The following is a 19038-nucleotide window of genomic DNA, read 5'->3' on the forward strand; positions in this document are numbered from 1 at the left end:
AAGCAAACGCGAAAAGGAAAGATATTAGCATCTGAATGCAGAGTTCCAAAGAATAGCAAGAAGAGATAAGAAAGCTTTCCTCAGTAATCAATGCAAAGAAATAGAGGAAAACAACAGAATGAAAAAGACTAGAGATCTCTTCCAGAAAATTAGAGATACCAAGGGAACATTTCATGCAAAGATGGGCTCGATAAAGGACAGAAATGGTATGGACCTAACAGAAGCAGAAGATATTAAGAAGAGGTGGAAAGAATACACAAAAGAACCGTACAAAAAAGATCTTCATGACGAAGATAATCACGATTGTGTGATCACTCACCTAGAGCCAGACATCCTGGAATGTGAAGTCAGGTGGGCCTTAGAAAGCATCACTACGAACAAAGCTAGTGGAGGTGATGGCATTCCAGTGGAGCTATTTCAAATCCTGAAAGATGATGCTGTGAAAGTGCTGCACTCAATATGCCAGCAAATTTGGAAAACTCAGCAGTGGCCACAGGACTGGAAAAGGTCAGTTTTCATTCCAGTGCCAAAGAAAGGCAATGCCAAAGAATGCTCAAACTACCACACAATTGCACTCATCTCACACGCTAGTACAGTAATGCTCAAAATTCTCCAAGCCAGGCTTCAGCAATATGTGAACTACCAGATGTTTAAGCTGGTTTTAGAAAAGGCAGAGGAACCAGAGATCAAATTGCCAACATCCACTGGATCAAGGAAAAAGCAAGAGAGTTCCAGAAAAACATCTATTTCTGCTTTATTGACTATTCCAAAGCCATTGACTGTGTGGATCACAATAAACTGTGGAAAATTCTGAAAGAGATGGGAATACCAGACCACCTGACCTGCCTCTTCAGAAACCTATATGCAGGTCAGGAAGCAACAGTTAGAACTGGACATGGAACAACAGACTGGTTCCAAATAAGAAAAGGAGTATGTCAAGGCTGTATATTATCACCCTGCTTATTTAACTTATATGCAGAGCACATCATGAGAAACGCTGGGCTGGAAGAAGCACAAGCTGGAATCAAGATTGCTGGGAGAAATATCAATAACCTCAGATATGCAGATGACGTCACCCTTATGGCAGAAAGTGAACAGGAACTAAAAAGCTTCTTGATGAAAGTGAAAGAGGAGAGTGAAAAAGTTGGCTTACAGCTCAACATTCAGAAAACTAAGCTCATGGCATCTGGTCCCATCACTTCATGGGAAATAGATGGGGAAACAGTGGAAACAGTGTCAGACTTTATTTTTGGGGGCTCAAAAATCACTGCAGATTGTGATTGCACCCATGAAATTAAAAGACGCTTACTCCTTGGAAGGAAAGTTATGACCAACCTAGACAGTGTATTAAAAAGCAGAGACATTGAAAGGACTGATGCTGAAGCTGAATTTCCAATATTTTGGGACCTGATGTGAAGAACAGATTCATTGGAAAAGACCTTGATTCTGGGAAAGATTGAGGGTAGGAAGAGAAAGGTGGGTGACAGAGGATGAGATGGTTGGATGCCATCATCGACTTAATGGACATGAGGTTGAGCAAACTCCAGGAAATAGTGAAGGACAGGGAAACCTTCTGTGCTGCAGCCCATGGGGTCACAAGTCAGACTTGACTAAGTGACTGAACAACAATAACAAATGCCCATTATATCTAAGTTATCTTACAGATTATAGCACTGGAAGATTTAACAGAGAAAAATAAATAAATAAAAAGCAGAGACATTACTTTGCCAACAAAGGTCCATCTAGTCAAGGCTATGGTTTTTCCAGTAGTCATGTATGGATGTGAGGGTTGGACTGTGAAGAAAGCTGAGCGCTGAAGAATTGATGCTTTTGAACTGTGGTGTTGGAGAAGACTTGAGAGGCCCATGGACTGCAAGGAGATCCAACCAGTCCATTCTAAAGGAGATCAGTCCTGGGTGTTCTTTGGAAGGAATGAAGGTAAAGCTAAAACTCCAGTATTTTGGCCACCTCATGCGAAGAGATGACTCATTGGAAAAGACTGATGCTGGGAGGGATTGGGGGCAGGAGGAGAAGGGGACGACAGAGGATTAGATGGCTGGATGGCATCACTAACTCGATAGACATGAGTTTGAGTGAACTCTGGGAGTTGGTGATGGACAGGGAGGCCTGGTGTGCTGCAATTCATGGGGTCGCAAAGAGTCAGACACGGCTGAGCGACTGAACTGAACTGAACTGATACAGATTTACTCATTAAAGAATAACATTTTTTCCTACAATTTGTTTTTCTGTCTACAGACAAGGGATGTGGATGTGGCTGTCCCTCAATAAAGTTGTCTTCATATAGATCTTTCATATTTTTTGGTTCCATTTATTCCAAGATATTGTCTATGAATATTTTGCAAAGAAAACAGAGTCTCATTTCCCATATGAGTTAATGGCTTCTTACTAGCATGTAGGAAAGTTTTTAATGTGTTAATATTAATTTTATACTTGATCATGTTAAAGTACTCTAATATATTTCTCAATTTATTGTCTAGATATCAAGTCATTTGAAGTAATCATAATACTACTTTTTCCTTTTAGTAGTAATCTCTGTTATTTTTGTCCCTTGTTTTATCTCAATGGCTAAAATTGATAGACTATTAACAACAGTGTTAATAGGACTAATTTGTCTCTGCAACAAGAATAACCATAAATAAATATATAACTATTTATAAGCCAAGAAAGATGTGCTTATACTGTTAAACATTTATTCCATTTCTAGTTTGTTTTTGTACTTATAACAGAAATGTTTATATTTTAAGCAAATGGCTTTCTATAGATCTCATGAGATATTGATTATATTCTTTGCAGCCAAAGATGGAGAAGCTCTATACAGTCAGCAAAAACAAGACCAGGAGCTGACTGTGGCTCAGACCATGAACTCCTTATTGCCAAATTCTGACTTAAATTGAAGAAAGTAGGGAAAACCACTAGACCATTCAGGTATGACCTAAATTAAATCCCTTATGATTATACAGTGGAAGTGAGAAATAGATTTAAGGCCCTAGATCTGATAGATAGAGAGCCTGATGAACTATGGAATGAGATTCATGACATTGTACAGGAGACAGGGATCAAGACCATTGCCATAGAAAAGAAATGCAAAAAAGCAAAATGGCTGTCTGGGGAGGCCTTACAAATAGCTGTGAAAAGAAGAGAAGTGAAAAGCAAAGGAGAAAAGGAAAGCTATAAACATCTGAATGCAGAGTTCCAAAGAATAGCAAGAAGAGATAAGAAAGCCTTCTTCAGCGATCAATGCAAAGAAATAGAAGAAAACAACAGAATGGGAAAGACTAGGGATGTCTTCAAGAAAATCAGAGATACCAAAGGAACATTTCATGCAAAGATGAGCTTGATAAAGGACAGATGGTATGGACCTAACAGAAGCAGAAGATATTAAGAAGAGATGGCAAGAATACACAGAAGAACTATACAAAAAAGATCTTCATGACCCAGCTAATCATGATGGTGTGATCACTGACCTAGAGTCAGACATCCTGCAATGTGAAGTCAAGTGGGCCTTAGAAAGCATCACTACGAACAAAGCTAGTGGAGGTGATGGCATTCCAGTGGAGCTATTCCAAATCCTGAAAGATGATGCTGTGAAAGTGCTGCACTCAATATGCCAGCAAATTTGGAAAACTCAGCAGTGGCCACAGGACTGGAAAAGGTCAGTTTTCATTCCAATCCCAAAGAAAGACAATGCCAAAGAATGCTCAAACTACCGCACAACTGCACTCATCTCACATGCTAGTAAAGTAATGCTCAAAATTCTCCAAGCCAGGCTTCAGCAATATGTGAACCATGAACTTCCTGATGTTCAAGCTGGTTTTAGAAAAGGCAGAGGAACCAGAGATCAAATTGCCAACATCCACTGGATCGTGGAAAAAGCAAGAGAGTTCCAGAAAAACATCTATTTCTGTTTTATTGACTATGCCAAAGCCTTTGACTGTGTGGATCACAATAAACTGTGGAAAATGCTGAAAGAGATGGGAATACCAGACCACCTGACCTGCCTCTTGAGAAACCTATATGCAGGTCAGGGAACAACAGTTAGAACTGGACATGGAATAACAGACTGGTTCCAAATAAGAAAAGGAGTACGTCAAGGCTGTATATTATCACCCTGCTTATTTAACTTATATGCAGAGTACATCATGAGAAACGCTGGACTGGAAGAAGCACAAGCTGGAATCAAGATTGCGGGGAGAAATATCAAAAACCCCAGATATGCAGATGACACCACCCTTATGGTAGAAAGTGAAGAGGAACTAAAAAGCCTCTTGATGAAAGTGAAAGTGGAGAGTGAAAAAGTTGGCTTAAAGGTCAACATTCAGAAAACGAAGATCATGGCATCCGGTCCCACCACTTCATGGGAAAGAGATGGGGAAACTGTGGAAACAGTGTCAGACTTTGTTTTTCTGGGCTCCAAAATCACTGCAGATGGTGACTGCAGCCATAAAATCAAAAGACGCTTATGCCTTGGAAGGAAAGTTATGACCAACCTAGATAGCATATTCAAAAGCAGAGACATTACTTTGCCAACAAAGGTTCATCTAGTCAAGGCTATGGTTTTTCCTGTGGTCATGTATGGATGTGAGAGATGGACTGTGAAGAAGGCTGAGCGCTGAAGAATTGGTGCTTTTGAACTGTGGTGTTGGAGAAGACTCTTGAGAGTCCCTTGGACTGCAAGGAGATCCGACCAGTCCATTCTGAAGGAGATCAGCCCTGGGATTTCTTTGGAAGAAATGATGCTAAAGCTGAAACTCCAGTACTTTGGCCACCTCATGTGAAGAGTTGACTCATTGGAAAAGACCCTGATGCTGGGAGGGATTGGGGGCAGGAGGAGAAGGGGACGACAGAGGATGAGATGGCTGGATGGCATTGCTGACTCAATGGACGTGAATCTGAGTGAACTCCGGGAGTTGGTGATGGACAGGGAGGCCTGGCATGCTGCGATTCTGGGGTCGCAAAGAGTCGGACACCACTGAGCGACTGATCTGATCTGATCTGATGAGATATTGTTCATTGTCTTATTTGACCTATTAGTGTGCTTGCAATACATCTCCTAGTATTAAGCAGTATTTATTTATTTTAGTTAGCTTAAAGGTACTATACACAAGGAAATTTGCTTTAAATCCAGTCTATAATGTTCAGAGACTCTCAGAATTGCATATTTGGAAAACTTTCAGTAAGTCCATAAAATAATAAAGTTTCTAAAGAAAAGAAAGTTCTGGTAAACTCCATCTCTATACCAGTCTCTGTAATCAGGCAAATGTTTACATATGCTTGTTAGAATAATGAGCATTTACATGGTTAGACAACTGCCTCCCTGTGAGTTTAAGGAAGGTACTTCATTCAGAGAATTCAATCACAACATGAAGGCTTGCATTCACTAAATAATTCCAAAATTGATTCCTCTCTCAGATTCCCACTGATTGTATGTGATTCTTAATTGTGTCTCCTCTACCGTAACAAAAACTCACCCACCTAGAGAAGCAAAGAGATTCAGAGACCACAGCATCACCCCTTCCTTAGGTTTTCATCTCTCTGCTCACTTTATTTAAACTTTCCCCCTAAGTCACTGATAGAAACTTCCTAAATATCCTTTTCACCCACTAGGAGTGCCTCATGACAGCTAAGTTTGTACTATCTGCTCCTTGCCATGAATAATTTGGAACAGGTCTGATATCAAACTTAAGTTTAGCTAATAAGATTCAAGTTTCCAAGAGGTTAGAATTAAGACTTAAAACACATATATGTTCATCTTAGCACATGTTCCAAACAGCAACCAAATTCTAAAAGTTGTGCTACCTACCCTAAGAACCTAGAAGTAGAGAAAACCCATATAGGAAGAACAAAACAAAGTAGACAGAAAGATGTTTGGATTTCTGAAAGGTTTTAGTATTTATAACCAGTTATTTTCTTAGGCCCTTCTATACTCTGCCAGGGGGTTTCTTGACACATCCTTATAAATCCATCCTTTCAGATTAAGCAAGCTTAAGTTGGTTTCTGTTACCTACAGTCAAAGAGCCCTGATTAGTATGCTGACTCTGTCCTGTTCAGCTATAGAGAAGTAAGGAGACATTTCTGGAATTCTATCCAACACTTTTTCTTTATAATGAATAAGGTTCTCATGGCAACAGAAAAATCTTTGATTCTATACAAGATGGACAGTATTAATATTTTACTGCCTATAGACCAGACCAGAGGAAGAAATTGACATTGTTGCTTAAGTACCTGAAAAAATCTGAACTTTTCTTTACTTTATGTCTTTCTTTTGATAAATTTTTACATTTAAAAATTTATAGAAATAGCATTTTGCTCAACTGGTAGCAATAAAAGGAATCCTAAAAGGCAGGCCTTTGTTTCCCTCCAGCATCCCAAGCAAAATTTTGTTAAATAACACTGCTTATTAGGCTGCCAAAGTCTTATATGATACTTTTCTTTTAGAAATAATTTCTAAGAGAATTCATTCTCTCCTAAAAAATAGATAAACTTGCTTCTATCATGTAATGAAGCTTATGTATTCCATCAAGTGTCCCTTTAACATTTTGACTGCTTAGGGAGCTCAGTACTTAACCTAGTCCTTCCTTCTTTCTATTGTACAAGACACAGTTCTTTACTAAATTTGTTTCTCCTCCTTTCAATTGTATTGATGATGTACTTCTACTTGAACAGCCCTACATGTCTTTTTATCAGAAACTGGCAAGGTATTAATAATGAATGAATGCTAACAGTAAGCCAATAATGAAATAAAAAATTGATAAATATCCTGAAGATTACTGAAAGTCAAATTAGATATCCCATGATAATCTGCGTATACTCAGGTCTCTTACCCTAATATTATTACTGTAAAGATGGGCTCGATAAAGGATAGAAATGGTATGGACCTAACAGAAGCAGAAGATATTAAGAAGAGATGGCAAGAATGCACAGAAGAACTGTACAAAAAAGATCTTCACGACCCAGATAATCACAATGGTGTGATCACTGACCTAGAGCCAGACATCCTGCAATGTGAAGTCAAGTGGGCCTTAGAAAGCATCACTACGAACAAAGCTAGTGGAGGTGATGGCATTCCAGTGGAGCTATTCCAAATCCTGAAAGATGATGCTGTGAAAGTGCTGCACTCAATATGCCAGCAAATTTGGAAAACTCAGCAGTGGCCACAGGACTGGAAAAGGTCAGTTTTCATTCCAGTCCCAAAGAAAGGCAATACCAAAGAATGCTCAAAGTACCACACAATTGCACTCATCTCACACACTAGTACAGTAATGCTCAAAATTCTCCAAGCCAGGCTTCAGCAATATGTGAACCGTGAACTTCCTGATGTTCAAGTTGGTTTTAGAAAAGGCAGAGGAACCAGACATCAAATTGCCAGCATCCACTGGATCATGGAAAAAGCAAGAGAGTTCCAGAAAAACATCTATTTCTGCTTTATTGACTATGCCAAAGCCTTTGACTGTGTGGATCACAATAAACTGTGGAAAATTCTGAAAGAGATGGGAATACCAGACCACCTGATCTGCCTCTTGAGAAATTTGTATGCAGGTCAGGAAGCAACAGTTAGAACTGGACATGGAACAACAGACTGGTTCCAAATAGGAAAAGGAGTTCGTCAAGGCTGTATATCGTCACCCTGTTTATTTAACTTATATGCAGAGTACATCATGAGAAACGCTGGACTGGAAGAAACACAAGCTGGAATCAAGATTGCCATGAGAAATCTCAATCACCTCAGATATGCAGATGACACCACCCTTATGGCAGAAAGTGAAGAGGAACTAAAAAGCCTCTTGATGAAAGTGAAAGTGGAGAGTGAAAAAGTTGGCTTAAAGCTCAACATTCAGAGAACGAAGATCATGGCATCTGGTCCTATCACTTCATGGGAAATAGATGGGGAAACAGTAGAAACAGTGTCAGACTTTATTTTTCTGGACTCCAAAATCACTACAGATGGTGACTGCAGCCATAAAATCAAAAGACACTTACGCCTTGGAAGGAAAGTTATGACCAACCTAGATAGCATATTCAAAAGCAGAGACATTACTTTGCCAACAAAGGTTCGTCTAGTCAAGGCTATGGTTTTTCTTGTGGTTATGTATGGATGTGAGAGTTGGACTGTGAAGAAGGCTGAGCACTCAAGAATTGATGCTTTTGAACTGCGGTATTGGAGAAGACTCTTGAGAGTCCCTTGGACTGCAAGGAGATCCAACCAGTCCATTCTGAAGGAGATCAGCTCTGGGATTTCTTTGGAAGGAATGATGCTAAAGCTGAAACTCCAGTACTTTGGCCACCTCATGCGAAGAGTTGACTCATTGGAAAAGACTCTGATGCTGGGAGGGGTTGGGGGCAAGAGGAGAAGAGGACAACAGAGGATGAGATGGCTGGATGGCATCACTGACTCGATGGACGTGAGTCTCAGTGAACTCCAGGAGTTGGTGATGGACAGGGAGGCCTAGCGTGCTGGGATTCATGGGGTTGTAAAGAGTCAGACACGACTGAGTGACTGATCTGATCTGATCTGATTGGAACACAGCCAAATTTTAAGCCATTAGCAAAATAAATCTCCAAGGAGCTCAAAGAGATCTTTTAAGTTCATACAATGAAATCCTTGCATTTTACATCATCCTCATCTGGGGTACATTTATTCTTGTATCAGACACAGTTCTATTATGCTTCAGTGGGTTCCTATTGCTTTCAAGATGAAGAACAAACTGTAGGAATGACCTATAAGACCTCATGATCTCCCTGGTCCTGTCTACTGTTTTACCCTTATCTCTCACTTTCATCCTGATTCCAGCTGTCTCTACCTAGAATACAGACAAATTCCCCTATTATAAACTTTAAGTCCAACATACCTTCTTCTCTTTCAATACTCATTGCAGATTACATAATTACACCTTTGTGTGCTTTTTTGATTGATATCTAAATTCCCCAAGAAACTTAGGTCTGTTTGAACTGTTTTTACCAGTAATGTATCTTTAGCACCTATCATAATGTTTAACACATTCTATGGACTCAATAAATACATTGATGAAATTTTATGTGTTTTTGTGTTCATGAGTGAGTGAGTGAAGTTGCTCAGTTGTGTCTGACTCTTTGCGACGCCATGGACTCTAGCCTACCAGGCTCCTCCATCCATGGGATTTTCCAGGCAATAGTACTGTAGTGGGTTGCCATTTCCTTCTCTAGGGGATCTTCCTGACCCAGGGATCGAACCCAGGTCTCCCACATTATAGACAGACGCTTTACCGTCTGAGCCACCAGGGAAGTCCTTTGTGTTCAAAGTAGATTGAAAGAAGCAAATTATGGAAGGGATCAACCCCCAAAACAATCACAGCAACAGTACTCTGAAAATGTAAAGGGGAAAAAAACTGTAAAAAGTAGACAGAACTCAGAAATCATTGGTGTCTAGAGGCAAATTGTGTTAATAATCATTAGACATTATGACTTTTTTAGTAGTCTTTAATGGCATCATTATATTACAGTATGGTATGATAATTAAAGTCATCAAGTAAGGGTTAGGTTTTTATCTATGGTTAAGAAAGAAATTGGTAATTCACCTTTGAAGTGCTTTAATCCAATATTTCTTTAAAAGATTTGCCTCTCTTCTGGAAATGAGCTTTAGTTTATGAAAAAATATATCCATTTGCATTCCTCTTTCCACTGTTTAACAATTTAGATAAACAAAGTGTTCCCCAACCTCACATTAGGGTAAATAACCTTGCATTGTAACACTCCTCTTGCGCTCCATTTAATCACTGTAAGAAAATTATTTTCAAATTCCCCTTACTATTTATATTCTCAACAAAAGGAACAGCGTTATGTAATGTTTCACCAATATTCTGTTGAAAAAAAAGAGGGTCCTTTGGATTGAACGTAAACCAAATTGTGTCTCCCATTGCCTGAACAGAGCAAAAGAAGTTTCCACTTGAATTCTAAATTGAAGTTGACCTTGTGCTTTTTTGAGAAAGGCTGGCAGCTGAGGTCACTGGAGTGTATTATGATGGACAGTGCAGCACTGTGCATGGCTCGGAGGCATGTCCATTGTGTGGATTACAGCCAAACAGAAAGAATTAGACAGCTCAGAGCATTCTATCATTTCATTTGAAAATAATGGTCAAAGTCATGAGCAGCAACCATTACAACTTTCATGAGCAGAATTCAATAGTTTCATCACTCGAGACAGGCAGTTTGGCTATTCTCAGCCAAGTTCTATGAATCCAGCATATTCTGTACTAATTTCTTGTGTCACTTGGAGAAGCAGCATTTCTGCTGCGGCAATAGGCAAATCTCATCTCTACTTCATTGTATGTAGTTCTTACCTTACACGATACAGCTCATTGCTTCAAATTGACCCAGTCGTTGAAAGAAATACAAAGAAAAAGAAGCTGTAGAACCTTAACACAGAGCTTTTAGAATGTAAATATACAGCAGCTTTAAATCACTCCCTCTTCCTCAAGTCATCTTACTGTTTAAAATGCTGAAAATCAGTTTCAAAACAAAATGTGAACAATGCCTTCTCTAATAATGGCATGAACAAAACATTTTCAGAGAAATCTAATCTGTTGTCAGTAGTTCCAAATGAGCCTCCTAAGTTGTTTCTGAAAGAGTGATTTTTGATTGATAGCAGCTTATTTTTAACTTCTACTTCTTTCAGGAACAGATAAATGGTAGCACACACACACAAAAATGTGTTTGAGATTTAAAAGCAGGTGGAAAAACTCACACTTCTGATTAAAAGGGGAACTGCTTCTTATCCTATGCTTCCCACTCTGCTGGAGTATATTCTATATATAGGGAGAATAGCCACACCCTGTCACTTCTCAAGTGTTTAGATACCAAAAAAGCTGTGACTTACCATTAAAATTTACAGCCCGAATATAACCGAGTAGTTCTTTCCCATCAATGGTACTCATTCGTGGGCAAATGCCAATGTATCCAGGGCAGACATCTTTGTGCATATTGTGCAGGGCATAAGCCATGGAATACACAGCATCAATTACAAATTGGACCTTTCCCTCCTGTTCATAAGATGAATCCCGTGCAATTCGCTCCAGCCCTGTAAGAGAATGGAAAGCCATCAACTGGGGTTGCTGCTGCTGCTGCTAAGTCGCTTCAGTCGTGTCCAACCCTGTGCAACCCCAGAGACGGCAGCCCATCAGGCTCCCCCGTCCCGGGGATTCTCCAGGCAAGAACACTGGAGTGGGTTGCCATTTCCTTCTCCAATGCATGAAAGTGAAAAGTGAACGTGAAGTCGCTCAGTTGTGTCCGACCCCATGGACTGCAGCCCACCAGGCTCCTCCGTCCATGGGAGTTTCCAGGCAAGAGTACTGGAGTGGGGTGCCATTGCCTTCTCCATCAACTGGGGTTAGATTTCACTAAAAGATGGAATGAGGGCTAAGATTTTCACCATTTGATGCACATCTAATGAGACAAAGCTATTTGATTTTACTCTTAGGTTTTTAAACTGGGTATTAAATTTTTATTGGGAAAGAACAGAAACTATTCCATTAGCAACAAAAAGATATAAAGTAAATAAAAGACATATAGTTTCATTATCTTCATTTCCACCTTATTGAGTTCTATTATACTGTACATGTTAGTAATTACCTAGCATTTTGGTAGTGATTCGATCTTTTAAGTAAAATGTGTAGACTGTTGTTCTTTTCATTCACCTCAGCTCCCAGAGCATTATCTAATAAGTGGCTCAAAGTAAGATCTCCCCCATAACCCCAGGTCTGTCCTTGTTTAGAAAGTGCTGTTTGGGAGCTCTTTTTGTAAATATTAAATGACAATATTTCCTTAAGTGCACTGCTTATCTCTAGGGCTTCCCTGGTGGCTCAGATGGTGAAGAATCCTTCTGCAATGCAGGAGACCCAGGTTTGATCCCTGGGTCAGGAAGATCCCCCAGAGAAGGAAATGGCAACCCACTCTTGTATTCTTGCCTGGAGAACTTCACGGGTAAGTGAAGCCTGGCTGGCCACAGTTCATGAGATCGCAGAGTTGGACACAACTCAGCAACCAATAGTTTATCTTTAGAAGAATCATTCAGTTTGTTTTCTTCTTAATTTCTTCTCAAATAAAAACTCAATTTTATGTTTTTATTATTTTTTCCAGCTTATTGATATATAATTGACATATAACTCCGTATAAGTTTAAGAAACATAATGTGATGATTTAATATACATGCATACTGTGAAATGATTACCACCATAAGGTTAGTTACCATTTGCATCACTCACAGAGTTCCCTTTTGACTCCTTGTGGTGAGAACTTTTAAGATCTATAAGAACTTTCAAGTATACTATATTGTGTTGTTAACTATAGTCATCTTGCTATACATTATATAAACGATGCAGAGCTCTTAGAATGAAGTCATTCAGAATAATTGTTTTAGGTATATTGAGGGTTGAGAATTGGCCTTGGAAATTATATCTTTAATTTCATGTTTATCATTTAACATGTGATATAAATACAGAGTTAAAAATGGAAGATAAATTTGATGTTTAAGTTAGATGAAATATAATTAGTTATAATCCAACCTTTTCATTCTAAAGATGAGGAAACCAAGATTATGGATGTGAAATTCACTTAGACACACAGAGCAGATACGGGAACCATTCCCACTTCTCCAAATTGACACCAATATTCTCTCAGTTACCAGAAAAATGGGGTAGATGGCAAGAATATTGAACACACAAGGGAAAAAAAAAAAAATAGGTCTATCTCTGTGTGGTGTCTTGTCTCCTAGATTCTAGAATAATCTTTATTGCTTATGTACAGAATGCCATCAAGTGACTTAAGGACATTGAGGGCTTATTAAGGAAAGCAAAAAGGATCTCCTCTCACTTTCACATTCCCCTAAACTTTATACATCTGGTAACACTGCTGCTGCTGCTGCTGCCAAGTCACTTCAGTCATGTCCGACTCTGTGCGACCCCATAGACGGCAGCCCATCAGGCTCCCCCGTCCCTGGGATTCTCCAGGCAAGAACACTGGAGTGGGTTGCCATTTCCTTCTCCAATGCATGAAAGTGGAAAGTGAAAGTGAAGTCGCTCAGTCATGTCTGACTCTTAGCAACCCCACAGACTGTAGCCTACCAAGCTCCTCCATCCGTGGGAGTTTCCAGGCAAGAGTACTGGAGTGGGTTGCCCGTGCCTTCTCTGTCTGATAACACTAGGATAGAGCAAAAGCAAGCACTTTAAATTTTCCCATAAATGTCAGTTAATCAACTTTAATAAACAGTCTTTAAGTTCAACAAATATTATCTTTCCTCACACTAATGCATATTTCCTCTAAATTTAGAGAGGTTAATTTAAGTAGTTATTTTATATTTGGGTCCTATACTCTGACTTCCCTGGTGGCTCAGATGGTAAAGCATCTGCCTACAATGCAGGAGACCCAGGTTCAATCTCTGGGTCGGGAAGATCTCCTGGAGAAGGAAATGTCAACCCACTCCAGTATTCTTGCCTGGAAAATTCCATGGACAGAAGAGCCTGGTGGGCTACAGTCCATGGGGTTGCAAAGAGTCAGACACGACTGAGCGACTTTCTTTCTTTCATACTCTGATAAAAACAGTGACTCTTTTCTAGACAAATGTAGTAGTTAATTTATTCGTTTTCATTTATCCAATCATTGAACATTTTTTCCTCTGGCCTCACTTATTATGCATGTGTGCTCAGTCATATCTGACTCTTTTCAACTTCATGGACTGCCAGGATTCTCTGTCCATATTTCCCAGGCAAGAATACTGGAGTGGGTTGCCATTTCCTTCTCCATGGGATCTTTCTGACCTTGGGATTGAACCCAAGTCTCCTGCACTGGCAGGCAGATTCTTTAACACTGAATCACCAAGGAAACCTCAATCACTTATTATACTCACATCTAAGTGATTGAGGCTCCTAGGTAGTATTCAATGCTTATGTCCAGAATGTCATCAAGTGACCTGTAAAAACAATCTTTCCAGCTTCTACCTAAAATTTCTCTCCCATGATTTTAACCACAAAATAGACAACTCACAAATAAATATTGAAGAATGGTCACAGCGACCAAAAAGATTCAGTTATTTCTTTAAAGATCTTATCTGGTGGCAAATCACTCTGGTTGTCCAGGACTGAGGAGTTTCTCAGGTCATAGGACCAAAAGCTGGACAGTCCTGGGCAGACCAGCATGGTTTCTTATAAAAAAGAGGCATATTACAAGGGAAATATAGTGATAAAAACCTGAAATAACTGCATTGAGGATAGGTCCCTATCTATATACCGAGAAATCTTGTGTCATTTATTTTGCATCACTGAACTGGATAACTGAAAATGAAAACTAGGCATCCCAGAGCAGTTGTTCCCATCTTAGTTATCTTTTTTAAGCACAGATTAAACAGCACCATTCAAACTTAATGAATCAGAATCTCCCAACATGAGGACATGAATAATCTGTAATTTCAAAACATAGATATCTGTTTTCACTAGTCGAACTACTTATTTCCTTAACTAGTTATAAACTTCAATTAGTTTGAAGGAAGATTAAATATATCCAACTTCACTTTTTTTCTTTTAAAGTCCATAAGGCTGTCTAGTGACTATTGCCACACACATCAATGGATACTATATGACGTTTTTCACAAATCAATGTATGTGCATAATGACAAACTAAAAAAACTGACCACTATTACCATTTCTAAATTTTAAAAGAAATCATCGGATTTGTTTTCATGCTGTTTAGATCCAAACCCAAATGAACTTTTTGGCCAACCGAATGTTTTTCTATTCCTTAAAATTCCAAGTTCATGGTGGGCTGCCGTCTCTGGGGTCGCACAGAGTCGGACACGACTGAAGTGACTTAGTAGTAGCAGTAGCAGTAATGATGGTAATGATTTTACAGGAGCTAGAGTTTGCCCCTCACTTCCTATATTTGCTTCTCTTATCATCAAAAAGAAGAATTTTGCAAGCTGACAGTGACTCATCAACTTAATTGGCTGTAAAATTTCAGTATGCTATAGTTTCTAAAGTTGGTGTTAATGTATTGCTATAAAGTGCTAAATATTGTCAAAGGCTGTGTGTCAGTCATCCATTTAAAACACTGATTGTAAAGTTGTGATGTGTTTTAGTGTTTTGCTTAAAATTAACAACATATAGTTAAGTGATTGTGTGGTGGGAGATGAAGTCAGCCTCATTAATTTTATAGCAAGATCGCTTTATGTTTTCATTAATGAAATCCAAAACTCTGACAGCATCTCATGTCCCTGGAACACAGAGTAAATGCTTATTTGTCTGGGCAATACCACGTAAGTTCTTTTGCACCCCAAGGTACATCTTTTGGTTTTAGTCCTTCTTAGTGAAAAGGCAAAACTGCTCTAGTTTGCAAAGTGCTATATACATTTCAACGTGACTTCCTAAGATGAACCTGATATGAATTTTAAATTCTTTGATACATGGCTGTTGAGCTTGGTTTTCCAAGACTATCTAGTTTATCAGGAGATAGTTTAGTTTCATAAACTGAGAATGTAGGGGCCATTTTCCTTTTCCTAAAATTATTATAAAACTCATAATGTTACTGCAGTGATGATCTTATAAACAGTCAATTCAATGGAAAAAATGCAAATCATATTAGACCTTTTATTCCAAGGAAAGCAAACATCCAACTGGTTGAATTTTTTACTACAGTCTTAGCATGTAGTAGATAATTCCACACTCTAAATGTGTAGGTTAAAAACTATTTCTTTATTTAGCTCCTCCCTGACTTTTTTTTCTGTAAGCAGCAAGTATTTTAAATAATTAAATCATTTTCTTGCAGTTGCTGTGAGGAAGCTGGTAAGAGAGAAGAGAAGAAGTGAGCTGCTCTGAATAAACACATTTATGCATACAGGACCAAATTTACAAGTCATTCTGAATTCCATAAGAACTCTATTTGCCCCAGTCCTTGACACACCAGAGACAGGACTGTCATACTCTGATCCACTTTCCTGACAACGCACATGTATGTAGTAGCTGCATAGTCATTCTTAAAACCGGCAGAATCATGCCAAGAACTGCACCACACACTGAAAAGTAATCACTAGCATATCAGCAAACATAAGTCATTTTATACTGAATTTAAACCGATTTTGTTTCAAGGATGCAATAGGGGAAGGATGGGAAAGAAACATTAGCATGTTCAATTAAACAGATATAACTCCTAGGCACTAAAATATGCAAAAGAATTGTGTGCATCTCCCAAACTGCAGAGGGACAAAAACATGGGCCCAGTGGTAAGGTGGAAAGACAAACTGACTGATGGAGGTAGCCAGAGGAACAGGACAGACCAGTTGGGCAGACCTGGACTGGGGTACAAGTTGCACAATTCAAAAGACTTGGGACAATTTTCTGAACCTTACTGAACTGGGAAAGTTGCACACAGGGACCTCTGTGATGGCGTCTCCATCTCTCCAGCCTCATCTGTTGGTACCACCCTACCTTTCTCTGCTCCACTTTCCGATCCTTGAATATAACCTGAGATATTCAAACCACGGGACTTCACTTAGATGTTCACCCTGTAACTTTCTTCACTGCATCCCAGGCATCTACATCTCAATGTCCAAGGTTTAGGCTGCAGTAGTGATATTTAATTTTTTTTTTCAATTTAACAGCTCAGATCAGGTCAAGGGGCATCTTAAATATTTAGTTTAAATACTAAATATTGCTTGTTTGAAAACAAAGAACCAAGACTGGTATTTAAAATTACTTCTGGGAATGATATGTAAAGTACTGGATTGGTCAAAAAGTCTGTTCGGGTTAAGGAAAGCCTGAATGAACTTTTTGGCCAACCCAATAAATTGAAACAAATATAAGTTAAAGGTAGAGATACAAGACGGGAGGCAGGGCAGAAATAGGTTGAAACAGTGGATAAGGAAAACAATGAGAGAAAATATATTTTAGAAGTTAAATTAACAGTATTTAGAAACCTGATAAAATATGGGAGTATGAGTTGGAGGCAATCAACAACTCAGGAGTTTTGAGGATAGATAGTAGATAATGGCACCATTAACAGAATTTGGAAAATCAGATTGTTAGGGGAAGTACGCTGACTGAAACCACCCACCCTGGCCAGGCACCATAGTAACCATTTGCAAGAGTTGTTTTATGACAGGAGGTCCTGGTGAAGAACAGGGAACTAATAAGCCACCACTAACCAGAAGAGTTCGGCAAAGGTCAAAAGGAGACACCACATGTCCGACCACCTTCCAGAATCCTTCTCTCTGGCATCCATTTGGCTGAACAAGGCGTGCACCACCAGGAAGGACTCTGAGTCAGAATGATTGGCTAAAGACAACCCAGAAACTAATCCCATCTCCATAAAACATGAGACTGCAAGCCACATGGCAGAGCTGTTCTCCTGGGTTCCCTTACCCTACTGCTCTCCACCCAGGTGCCCTTTCCCAATAAAATCTCTTGCTTTGTCAGCATATGTGTCTCCTCAGACAATTCATTTCTGAGAGTTAGACAAGAGCCAAGTTTCTGGCCCTGGAAGGAGTTCCCCTTCCTGCAACAAGGTGAACAAGAAGGTTCCATTTATTGCAGTTAAAAAGACTGATTTTTAAATTCTATAGTATTTTATATCCTCTATCATATAATTTATATAAGATAAACTTTATATAAATTTATCAAATTATTGAAAGAATACAGGCCCAAATGTCTAGAATAATCATATAACAGTGAGACAGTTGATTATAACACTGAAATAATTTATACTCCACCTTGGAGTAAAATGGACTTCCCTGGTGGCTCAGATGACAGAGAATCTGCCTGCAATGCAGGACACCTGGGATCTATCCCTGGGTTGGGAAGATCCCCTGGAGAAGAAAATGACTACCCACTCCAGTATTCTTGCCTGGAGAATTCCATAGACAAAGGAGCCTGGTGGGCTACAGTTTATGGGGTCACAAAGAGTCAGACTTGACTGAGCGACTAACACTCTCACTTTGGAGTAAAATACCTTATACAGTGCTGCCTTTAGACCAATGGTTTGCAAATTCAAAGACTTATGCTCAAGTCATGATGCCTCTGACATTTATTTATTTCTCAGTAGAAATTAGAGGACTGAACAAGATGATCAATATGGGTCCCTTCAGTTCTAAAATTCTAGAATCTAGGGCAGCTTCTTTTATTTCTGTTTCCTTCTTACACTTTCCAAGATCACTTGAAGATTGTATTAGGGTGTGACAGAACAGATACTACAAACTCAATTCTCCAAAACAGTTAGGAATATCCAGTAACCAGGACCTGGAAATTCTGCACTAACAAAAAAAAGTACCAAATGCCAGCCTGAATTTTTCTTCTTGAATTCTCAGACTGATTAGCTGCATCACTACATTTTCATTATTCTTAGACTTGAGCTGTATATGAATTTGGTTCCTCACAAAGGAGAAACATTTTCATTTATCTTTTTAGTTTGATCCAAAGGTTAAAAGAATCAATTATGGAAAATCAATTATGAAGATGTGAAAGGGAAGAGTGAGGACACCAACAATTAAAATGGGCAGGACTCTTCACAGATAGCCTCTCTTTGATCATAAATTATCATTACTCCTTTTTTCTTCTTCTTCCTTTTTTTAAAAGGATAAAAGAACTAAGACTCAAAAAGTTGAATAATTTATCCAAGATCATACAAGTTATGACAGTAAGTGGTCAGGTCAGGTCCAACACCAAACCTCTGCCATTTACTGCTTAACTTCCTCCTCCTTTGTGAAGTTTTCTTTGATTCTCTCAGTTCAGGCTTAATTTTTACTTCTCTGAATTCCTGTTTAATGTTCAGCCATTATGACTGGCTTATCTCCTAGTAAAGTATAGAGATTGTGTGTTCATGTGTGTCTGTTGTGTGTGTGTGTGAATCTTTAAAGAAATTAGCAGAGCATGGATTAAAGAATATTATAAAATAATATACACTTTTACAGAAATCCTAATAAACACTAACAAATATCAACAAATCACAGTCTCTATATTGAAATGCTAAGTGGGGGAAATATATTTCAATAACATCTTAAGCATTTTT

The 19038-nt window shown here is 38.9% G+C and overlaps 1 protein-coding gene across 1 annotated transcript in view; it reads right to left on the reverse strand.

The window, feature by feature from the left end:
- The window catches only part of GRM8 (glutamate metabotropic receptor 8), an 857461-nt gene that overhangs the window by 328588 nt on the left and 509835 nt on the right, over positions 1 to 19038 (reverse strand). Inside the window, exon 6 of the mRNA XM_055590836.1 lies at positions 10871 to 11071. Coding sequence (XP_055446811.1) covers positions 10871 to 11071 — 201 coding nt within the window. The remainder of the gene's footprint in view (positions 1 to 10870; positions 11072 to 19038) is intronic.

This window comes from Bubalus kerabau, chromosome 8 (genome assembly GCF_029407905.1).
Source record: "Bubalus kerabau isolate K-KA32 ecotype Philippines breed swamp buffalo chromosome 8, PCC_UOA_SB_1v2, whole genome shotgun sequence".
In the NCBI taxonomy this organism is placed as follows: domain Eukaryota; kingdom Metazoa; phylum Chordata; class Mammalia; order Artiodactyla; family Bovidae; genus Bubalus; species Bubalus kerabau.